The sequence below is a fragment of the Cucumis melo genome, chromosome 5, assembly GCF_025177605.1.
Source record: "Cucumis melo cultivar AY chromosome 5, USDA_Cmelo_AY_1.0, whole genome shotgun sequence".
Lineage (NCBI taxonomy): Eukaryota > Viridiplantae > Streptophyta > Magnoliopsida > Cucurbitales > Cucurbitaceae > Cucumis > Cucumis melo.
The window spans coordinates 4150372-4161980 of NC_066861.1; the positions used below are offsets into that span (position 1 = coordinate 4150372).

Below are 11609 nucleotides of genomic sequence, written 5' to 3' on the forward strand. Positions count from 1 at the left end.
CTAACTTGCTACATTAAGCTAAAAATTTCACAGTTATTAGTAGAGATTGGTCGCTCCCAACTTGGAACCAATAAATGATGTCTAAAAAATTGTACATCCAAATCAAATGATTGATTCATTCAACCATTTGAAAAAATAATATATCTCTTACTTACACATGAGTCATCAAATTCCATTATCTTGCATATAAGAATAGAGAAGGTTGGTATATTAATTTAGTAGTTTCTAAAGATTTTATATATTAATTTATTTTGTTGTTGTTGAATGTAAACCAATGGAAAATCATAGAGAGATTATATTTGTCATAAAATAAGCACAAAAAGAAATGAAGTTAGTGAGTTAATGAGTAGCCAAAAATTGACTTTGTAAAGCATAAATTTTCAAAGAAATTAAAGATCTTTTCTCCATCTGAAGGAATATATTGATCATAATGAGTCAACCTTTTGGATAAAAGTAATTAATGTAATAATGAAAGCATAGAAAAGGAATCATACCAAAATGATGAAATTAGAAGTTCATAAAGAGTTGCTTTGAAAGTTTTCTGTTTATTACTTCAGTACTATTGTTGAGTACAGATAAAAACTCAAAAGACTTGATCAAGGCACAAGAAAATAAGCAAGAAGCTTTGTCTAAGAGATTTACACAATCAGATGAAACACAAACAGTCAGGATGAAGATAAAGAGAGAATAGATCAGATTAAAAGAGTAGTTTAAGAGGGAGAGAATTTGATGCATATATATCGAGTTTAAGTGGCTTGACAATTTTGCCAAGCTTTATTAATTAATGAGAAGAAGTTTTTGCATAAAGAATTAACTTCACATTAGGTATACTAATGTTATCACACTTTTCAATTTTTGCATATACATCAGATGGGAAGGTAAAAGACTCGCATAGCCAAAGAGAAAGACAAGAGCAATGGCCAACTGTTGATTCAACTTTATCTAACGGTAGGAAACTGCCATCTTTTAACATTTACGAATTAACTTAGAAAAGATGAAAAGTAATAAAGAAATAAAATTTGAAAATGACAATAATATTTAAGCATGTGCAGTTTTATTAAAAGTTGAGATTAAGATATATCTTCTTCTTATACTGATCAAAGTACTAGTCAAATATCATAATTCCACCACTTCTCTCTCTTTCATTTTTTTTTTGGACCACCCTATCTCACTCTCGATGAATTAAATTGCAAAAAATCAAATGTCACAATTATATAAACAGTTGAATACCCACTCGAAAAAAACAAAAAAAAAAAAAAAAGAAGAAGACATTCATAATATAACAATCCCATAGTTGTGAAGTGAGGATGGAACAATATTGATTTATCGATCATCAACATCCTACCCTCTGTTTAGTGTTATTTTATTTATATATTACTTTATTTTTAGAACATATTATTAATCACACATCTCTTTTAAGTTGTAACTCCACAAGAAAAAAAAGTATATCTACATAAATTGAATACACGATCAATCTAAACATAGAGTATTTATATATTGTGTACACAAAAGTTACACAAAGATAGAAGTAACCTAAAATGCTATCTAGTATTAACTTGAACTCTATCATATATTCATTTATTTAGTTGAAAATCTTAGAAAAATATATAGTTAAGTTGGAGTTTGTATGTAGTAATATTTGATATAGGTATGGTCATGATTGTGGTGTTTGTATGTAGTAATATTTGATTGCTAAAATCTCTTTTTCTTCGAAAAAGGATGGATTCAATTTTGTATGGCATTTAATTATTTGGGGTCTATTGGAATTTAAGTTCTCGATGGGGATTTTGTTTTCCCTCCTTTCTCTTTTTAGATCACTTTTCTTTAAATTCAAACTTTTATGAATACATATGTAAAATTATAAATAACATACATAATTTAACTGACATCAAGTTTAATTTTAATATTAGTACTTTGCATATTATAAAAAGAACGAGAAAATACTAGTAGAGACGAAAAAGAATTCATAATGTATATATGTGTAGTTAATTAATTCAACTAGAGGGATGTTTGAAGATTGACTAGATGACACAAAAAACAAAAAAATCGAACATCAACCAAATCCAATTTGTGTACAATTTTTGAATTGGGTTATCCGATTCATTTCAATTGATCACTTGTGTTGTTCTTAAACAAATGAAACTTATATATGCTGAGTTTGATTATTGAATTCATCTAAAATAACCAAAACCCACATCTAAATTATATTATTAAATTTAGTTTTCTTTTACATACGATAATTAAAGTTATTGTATATATATATTTGGATTGTCTATCCTCACAAAAAAAATTTTATATTTGAAAACTAATTTAAAAGGAAAAATCTTAGTTTCTAACTTCTTTTCAATATAAAAAACAATTAAGTAATTTTTTAACGTAGAAATATCTTATTTGATTTGAACAAAAATTTAGATAAAAGATTTAAAAAGGCTAACTAAAGAATACATGAATTTATTTTAAGAGTAGTGATTGATATATACTATGTCTCGAAGAAGTTAAAGATTCAAATATTTCCTAAACATGTATGGTAATGAAACTAAAGAAAAATTGTAATGATGGGATGGTCACCAATCAAAACTTGGTTCAATTGACCATATACAGAACTAGGCCTAGAAGGAAGCAAACAAAGAGTTTACCACATGAAACACTGTTTGTGTAGTAATACATAAAAGAAAGAAGGAGATCATAAAAAGCCACTTTTGAAGTAATAGAGAAATAAGCCTAGAATTGTGGCTTCATTTAGGTGGGTCACTAAAACTCAAATTATATATTTAATTAGAAACCCTAGGCAATCCCTTGGGGTATGGGAAAACCCTAAATACCCCAACAAGATCCTAAATCTAAGTTTTAAAAAATGCATGCAAAAGGGTGTGTTTTTAACCAACGTGGGTGCTTCTCAAAATCTCATCTCTTCCCCTAATCCAATGCATGAAATAGTTTGATGAAAAAAGAAAAACAGAAACCCTAATTTGATGTTGGTGCATTTGCTTCTATTTGACACAAAAAGGGTCTTGGTTCTTTCAAACCAAAGCTTTAAAAATGCATGGGGATATGGGGTGTGGCTAACATTTGTTTGGTTTTATTAACAAGTAAATTAAAGAGAGATATATATGTGAAGGATTTTAGGAGATCTTTCTCTTTTTTATATGTTTAAATTTTTAGTTTTTTTCAAAATGGTTTAGATATATGTTTCATATATATATGTATGTATATAGTATCTCGATGCTCAAAACATTCCAAAAGGATGTCTTTTTACCAACGTAACTTGAGATTGGCATTAATGTATCTTTAGTTGTTGTCTTCATCTATGTCTATATTAATGGATAGAATTTTTTTTAGAATTAATTAACATGAAGTCTTTTTTTAGGTTAAAATTTAAATCTTCTTTTCACAAGTATTGTATTTTTTTTTTTTGATAAAAAAACAGTTGTCTATTATTATTATTATTATTATTATTATGGATGAAGTTCATAGCTAAGGACATCCTACTTTGAATTTTGAAGCTTTAAATGAAATGAACTAATAATTTATTGAATAAAAAGAATTAGTAATAGTTTGAATAAAATATACCAAACTTTCCCTTTGCTTTAACTTTGAAATTATTTGGAGTGTACTTTCCTTTTTCTTTTAGGGTGAGCTATATTGAATGTGTGTTAGGGTCAATGCAAGAAAATATTTTTCTTCTAAATTATTGAATTACAGTAAAGAGATGGGTGACTTCAACCACTCCAAGAGAAAATAACTTTGAAAAACCTACATATGAATGCAATAAACCTAAAAATTAATTAGTTAACAAGAGTGTAACTCAATTGACAATGGGATGTACTAATATAATTACGAAATCTATATGATTTAAATCTCCTACTTTAATCGATAGATTAAACAAATAATAACAATTAATTAACTAAAAAACTTGAATGTGAATGTACTAGCCATGCATTAGGTTAATATTAAATTCAAATTATTGGAGATGTGTAAATATCTTTTGATTTGAGTTGACTTAATAAAATGGTAAGAGAATCAAGAAAGTTGAATAACTTTTATTCTATCAAAAGCAACTCTAATCCTCAAGTTAAGTAATTGATGACAGTTTTTGTAAAAGCTTAATTTATATTAAACTCCAATAATACTCAAGTCAAGAGCTTGATGACAAATAAAGAGTTGAAACAAACACTTGTAATAGCAAAAAAGCTACTTTAAAGATTGTAAAAAAGTGGCTTATATATATATATAATAAAAAGTACTTAGATTCTTTGTCACTTTCCAACTAATTTTTTTTGTTTATCTAATAATATATATATATATATATATATTCATGAAAAAATTCAATATAACATTTGAATGTGAGAAAATGTAGGAATTTTATTATATGCATGAAATTTGGTTTTTTTTGTTGATCATGATCATATTTACACTATCATAATTTTTATTTAATTGAATTCACATATCAAATAGTGTTAAGAATTTGGAGGAATTGAATGGAGAATTGTTGAAGGAATGTGGTGACATTCTTGTTAAAGAGAAATTTTTTTGGATCAGTTACAAATTATTACATCATTTACCAAATTAATGACGAAATTACAAACAGTTGAATTTGAGATTAATTAAAAGTTACATCTGAGTTGTAAATTGGCTAATCCTGGTGATGTCAAGTGTTTTCATCATGATTGATGCATTGAATTAAAATAATTTAGTTCGATTTGGTATTATTATTTGGACTAAAGTTCAATGAAGCCCAAATATAGGCTTAATTTAACCCAAATCCTAAATAAAAACTCAAACCCTATATAGTTGAGCATAAGAGCCAAGTCCATAAACCAACCAAACTTAAGTTCACAAAGCTCACAAAAAAAAAAAAAAAAGAACTATACAAATAAAGTTCTCTTCATTTGAAGAGTTCAAAAAATTTCAAACTTCACAGAGCTTAGAGACAATTCTTACAACCATCATAAGATTCTTTAGGTCCCTCAAGTTGAACTACATCAAAAATACGCATTCAACCGAAAGAGAATCAGAGAAGCAGAAAAGAAAATTCTAGAGATTGAACTACATTCACATCAAACCTACATTTACGCAAGTTCAACTCCATGAGAGACGTTTCTCTGAAAACCTCATACGAACAATTTTATTGACAACTAAGATGATGGGAAAGATTCAATTAAAAGAAATTATGATAGAGCAAAAATACAAAACAACAATAAAAAGAAAAAGAAGATGATGAAATTCATAGAGAAAAATTAGAAATAATTTTTTTTTTCTTCTCTATTGTTTTACGTTTTATCATCTACGTTAATTGTTACTATCAAAAAGAAAAGAAAAAGAAAAAAAACATGGAAAATAATGTCATCTATATTTTATTCAAACAAAAAAGTGTAGAATTATTAATAAAGAAAATTCAAAACAATTAAAAAAAATTAAAATTAAAAAAAATACACAAAATATTTCAACATATAAATTTAACTGGACATTCCAAACATAGACATATGAATTCAAACAAAACAACTCTAGGCCCCAAATACAAACATATGAACTCTTCCGACGTGTATGAACTTCATGTATCCTCTCTCAGAACCTCAAACAACCTTTTAATGACATTGATAGATACTAATATCTAACCGTTTATATCAAATTAAAAAATTTGTTATATTTTGTAAATATTTTTTATAGTAATTTATTGAGAAAAAAATTAAGCATTACTATTTCAAAAGAAAAGAAACATAAACTCCCGATCTATGATCTTTAAATAAGAAATATTACTAATTTTTAATTTGGTATAAAGTTTCCCAATTCAAAACAAAACCCAAAATAAAATTTAAAAAGTGGAAAAGAAAAATAAAAAAGAAAATGTCCAATTGGACCAAAATAGAAAACCAAAGCAACGTAGAAATAATTCAATTAAGGATTCAATAATGTATCAAAATTTATTACTAATAGAAAATAAATTTTTTTTTTGACATATTTAAAAAAAATGTTCAATGGCCATTAAAAAACAAACTTCCTAATTATATAGACATATATGGAAAAGAAATGAAGAGACAATAATTTATAGTTTGAGAAAATAATGGAGAATAGGTGAGAAGGAGAGGGGAAAAGGCTGACATGAGGAAACCCAAGTTTTCTCATTTCAGTCAAAAGATGAATATGGAAGAAATTCATTAATGTCAATTTCTCTCCACACCTATTTCCTTAATCTCATATTTACATCCCTTAATTAACCAAATCAATTTCAATTTTCTTCTTCTTTCGCTCTGTTTTGTTTTTCATTATGGACAGTACTCCGTACTCTGTTTTTTCATTTTCTTTTTTGATAATTTTTTCCTACATCAAAGTTCAAACCTAACTTTACTGACCATTCATTCTAGAGTGAAGAAGAAAAAGCAAAGGGGGGTTTCTATTCACTGTTAGTTTTTAGTGGGTCACCAATTACAAACAACAAATGCTCTTTCTTCCTTCTTGGATTTTGGGCTTATTTTGCTTTCTCGAAATACCCACAAATTCTCTACACAAACTCACAACAAAGAGAGAGAAGAACAAAGAAAAAAACAATAGAGTTTCTTTTCAAATACAAATAGTATTTCAAACTCTTTCTCATTCTGTTCTTTACTTCTTAATTAGGATGTGAAAGTGAAATACACTACATTTCACTCTACACTGGGATTTTCCTTCTTCTTTCCGTTTGTTTTTCTCTTCCTCTGTTAATGAAAACAGGGGATTGGGATTCTTTGTTACTTTTTGATTCTTTGAATTGAGGGAACTTTTAAACAAACCATGAATTGAATGCTGCCATTTCGGCTTTGTTTCAATTCTTGTTTTTTCTTTCTTTCTTTCTTTTTTTTTGTTTGATTTCGTTTCTTAAGAGCTTAAGAAATAGTTTCATGAATCAGTGGAAGCAATGAGAGATGGAAATTCTAAGAAAAGCAAGGTTTCTTTTGAATTCTCTCTGTCTCTATTTTTTTCTGGGTTTTGTTTGTAATTATTGAACTTTTTTATCTTCTCTTTTTTCCCTTCAAGCTTTCATGGACCAAGACATTATTCAAGAAGTGGCTTAATATCAAGAGCAAATCAGAAGATTTTGAAGCTGACGATAGCATTTACGGTGGGGAATTCATCTTTTTGAAAGATCATTTTTGTTAATTGAACTGGGGTTTGCTTAAGATCCATTGAACCGCAACTCCTTTTCTAATGAATCTTCTCATCTTGTTGATATTTGAAAATGAGGGTCGATGAATGAACAGTAATGGAGTTTTTTTTTTGAAGAAAACTTTATTGTATTCCTTTTCAGGTGGACATGAAAACTGGGGGAGCAGCTATCCAGAGGAGTCATGCGCCGTCAAGAAAAGCCAAACCGGTTTAGAATCAAGACCTCATCCATCATTATTTCAAATAAAGTTTACTTTTTTTTCCCTTCCTTTTTTAATTTATGTGATAAATTTCCAGAGGGATCAAGCAAGAGGAATTATAATTTTGAATTTGACTCTCCACAGACCAATGATGTGAACAATTACAGGTATGTAAGCTCTACTTTGTTGTTTCCAGGCCATGAATTCTTTGGACTATGTCTTTAATTCTTCCTTTGTCTCTCTTCTTTCTGTTTAAATGAATAGAATCTTTGTAGCTACTTGGAATGTTGCTGGAAAATCTCCTCCAAATCATTTAAGTCTTGATGATTGGCTTCCGAGCTCAACTCCTGCAGATGTATACGTTCTTGGGTGCGTCCTACTGCTCGGAATCAAATTCTTTTTCTTAGACTTGAAGTTTGTATGAATGATTTAAAAGATTTTTCGTTTGTTTGTTTGTTTGTTTTGGTTCCCAGTTTTCAGGAGATTGTTCCTCTGAATGCTGGCAATGTGTTGGGAACAGAAGACAATGGCCCAGCTAAGAAATGGCTTGCTCTTATTAGAAAGACTCTTAATGCTCTCCCTGGCAATGGTTATCAATCATCTTCACCATTCCCTGATTCTTTCACCAATATGGATACGGATTTTGATGGATCCACAAAGCACAAGGCTTTGTCGTATTTCCATCGACGATCATTTCAGTCTACTAATAGAAGTATGCGAATGAATAACATTGCAACACAAAAGGCTCAATTTGATCGACGATTTAGCGATTTTGATCAGGTTATGTTTGGGCATAGACCAAGTGATTATGACCCTGCTTGCAGGTGGGGTTCATCTGATGAAGAAAATGGACCAGGGGATTCGCCATTTGTCTCCCACTATTCGCCTATTTCCCGCTGTGGTTCCTTCTCCATAGACGATGGAGATAGGCAACTTGAACGATCGAGGTATTGTTTAGTTGCCAGTAAACAAATGGTTGGTATATTTCTTACTGTGTGGGTGAAGAGCGATATGAGAGACGACATACGCAATTTGAAAGTGTCTTGTGTAGGCAGAGGATTGATGGGTTATCTTGGAAATAAGGTAGGACTAATCTTTAATTTTCTACTTTTTTCAGATTGAAGAACCTCTTGTGAACTTGTTAAAAGTACATCATTTATCTTTGGTGTTGTAGGGAGCAATCTCAATCAGTATGTCAATGCACCAAACAAGCTTCTGCTTCATTTGTAGCCACTTATCGTCGGGGCAGAAGGAGGGCGATGAGCTTAGGAGGAATGCTGATGTTATGGAGATTCTGAGGAAAACTAGGTTCCCTAGAGTTAATGGCATGGAAGATGAGCACTCCCCTCAAACTGTTCTAGAGCACGAGTAAGATTATCCTTCATATACTACAAAGCTTTTCTGTTTCTCTGTACTATTGAATCAAACTTCAACGATGACCTTCTTGGTTCAGTCGGGTTATCTGGCTGGGCGATTTGAATTATAGGATTTCCTTGTCTTACCGATCTGCTAAAGCTCTCGTCGAGATGCATAACTGGAGAGCACTGTTGGAGAATGACCAGGCAAGTTCATATTAACTAACACTGTAAATTAGCATATATCTGTTGGTTGTTACTCTCTCAAAGTTCAACAATTACTTAGAGTAGTTTTATCTAAGAGCTAATGAAACTGAGAACACGGTGGTTCATGTTATTATTATCAGCTGAGGATAGAACGAAGATGTAGGCGCGTTTTTGAAGGGTGGAAAGAAGGGAAAATTTGCTTCCCTCCAACTTACAAATATTCTTATAATTCAGATAGATACTCGGGAGATGCCCGGTATCCGAAAGAAAAGCGAAGGACTCCTGCTTGGTAATTTCTCTATCCCTGTAGGAGCAATTGCTATGTAATAGCAGAGTATTATTTATTAGCATTTCCCTTGATTGCATCACTTATGATTATTGCTTTTTAATTGAAGGTGTGATCGAATATTGTGGTACGGTAGGGGTCTTACTCAATTGTCTTATGTTCGTGGTGAATCGAGATTCTCAGACCATAGACCAGTTTGCAGTGTATTTTTGGCTGAAGTTGAGTCCCCAACCCCTAATTGGATTAAGAAGGGTCTGAGTTATTCCAGTTCAAAGATTGAAGCTGAAGAGCTATTGCCAAAACATGAATGGTTATTCAGGACGTAATTTCTTACGGCGAATCTTCCCACGAAATTTCAAAAGAAAAGGAAGTTTACCAAATGATCCAAAGCTTTGCTATAAGGTTTATGTCTGAAAACCTCTAACTTACATTACATTTGTAGCATACACCAAAGTTTATGTTCATACATTATCCTTGGGAAATGTTTGTCTACAAAATACAATTGCCTTGGGATTTCAAACCTCTGTTTCATCAAATCAAAAGGATGAGATCATAAAGTTTACTAGAATATCTTATTGATTTGTCTGCTAGAAAGAAATGATGAGTGATGACAAGGACCTAGTTTATTATCCTTTATGATCTAAACAGTCTAATAACAGATGATGAATATCACAGACCACGGTGACCACCGGTCTGTTTTATGAGATAAATAGAAAGCCTTGCATGTTCGACAACTAATGTACAGGCTTGGTGCCATTGACTTTTTATAATAGAATGTGTAGTTTGGATATGCGGCTATGCCCATTTTCTAGCCATGTTTCTCATTAAAGTTTTAGTTATGAGATCTTTTGAACTAATCTTCTTCTCATCTGTTTGCTTTGGTCCACATTCTGCAGGTGGGCACTGCAAAAAAGCTCCTTGTTCTACATAGCTATGAAGGTTTCTTATTCCTAAAATCCGAAAAAAGAAGGTGAACATTCATTCTCATTTTATTGTTGTGGCTCAACATCCTTTACAAACCCATGTCGGTTTCTTCCCCGTTTCCTCATTGCATTTTGTTAATCCATATTTCAGACAAAACTCAAGTTGATCTCCTCGACCTGCTTTTTATCAACAGTTCTTTCTGATTGGCCAAACGCGATATCGGTAGCAAAGGTAAGAGAAATGGTTTAATCATCAATCCTTAAATGTTCCGATGCTTTGTCAACTTGTTTGGTTGTGTTCCCAACCCTACCTTAAATCCAGTAATATCATCTCTTTGATGACAACTGCTCGAATGCCATAAATGAGTTGTTGGTAAGTTGATTGTATCGTATGCTCGAGTCGGTGGCTTTGTAAAACTACTGCTTTTTTAAAAAAAAAATATGTAGCTTTTTTAACTTTATTTTCTTTCATTTGATCACTATCTTCATTTGGAGGTGTACTTTTCTCTAATCTTTTTCCTTTTGTTCCTTTCATGTGCATATATTCAGGACAGATGAAGGGGGAGAGGGGACAAGTCCTCCATGTCTAAATCATTTGCAGTCCCTTTGAAATGAAAGGAAATAAATAAATGAGACCCTTTTTTCTTTGAGGGAAGGAAAGGATTGGCTTCACAAAATTAGCCCGCTTTTTTCCTGTTTTATTTTGTCATTTAAATATTCTATTGTTCTGCAGAATAGAAAAAGGAATTTGTACATATGACATCAAATTTCAATTGCAAGTGGGGAATAAAAAAAGGGCAATAGATCCGTTCATGTGGGTCTTGGTTTTTTGCTGAGAATTACTGATATTTTGTCTCACACTTTTCATTTCTTTTACTAGGCATAGCAAATGGCTAGGATTGCTGAACTTTCACTTTTTCATGCTAAATTCAAACTGCTTTTGCTTTCAAATTATGGAGTTTCAAACTAGTTGAGGCATGTAAGGTTGAGAATTCATGGAGCATTCAGTACATGAGCAAAAAAGTAAAAGAAAGAACCCTACTTTCATCTAAAAACCAATATCTTAGTACCACATGAATTATTAGATTCCTTCCTTTCACATGTATTTGGAAGGAGTTTAAACTCAACCTTCATTAAAAACTACTATTTTGAAGAAGAAAATTCATGAAAATTTTGCAACGGTGCAGCCCATTGTCTTGCATGAGCAGCGAGTACTCATGGGGATTTTGTGTATACTCTCGTCGGTGATTCTTGTTAGATATATATAATATTAATATCTAATACCTCCTTTCTTTGGTGGGCTTGAAATATGAAAAGGGTCAAACAAGTGGCAATCAATATTAAATTTTGGAGGAATAACCATGTAGGAGTTTAAATCTAAGACATTTTGAAATAATCTGCTTCGATATCATCTTAAATCACCGATTGATCTAAAAGTTTAAGTTGATGAATGAATACAAATTTAATATAATATTAACAAATTTTTCTTTTAGTTTGG

General features: G+C 30.9%; 1 protein-coding gene across 2 annotated transcripts; it reads left to right on the forward strand.

The window, feature by feature from the left end:
* The first annotated feature begins 6358 nt into the window (after positions 1-6358).
* LOC103491243 (type I inositol polyphosphate 5-phosphatase 4-like) lies at positions 6359-10950 on the forward strand. 2 transcript variants are annotated; one of them, XM_008451115.3, is made up of 13 exons: positions 6359-6922; positions 7012-7096; positions 7283-7348; positions 7438-7507; positions 7605-7709; positions 7814-8423; positions 8515-8708; positions 8794-8902; positions 9043-9191; positions 9298-9590; positions 10085-10158; positions 10263-10343; positions 10661-10950. In XM_008451115.3, exons 1-10 carry the CDS (start codon positions 6893-6895, stop codon positions 9512-9514), a joined length of 1635 nt encoding a protein of 544 aa, XP_008449337.1. In that variant the 5' UTR covers positions 6359-6892; the 3' UTR covers positions 9515-9590; positions 10085-10158; positions 10263-10343; positions 10661-10950. The 2 variants fall into 2 exon arrangements, with proteins under 2 accessions (XP_008449337.1, XP_016900709.1); XM_017045220.2 differs by having other exon boundaries at positions 10666-10950.
* The last annotated feature ends 659 nt before the right edge of the window (positions 10951-11609 follow it).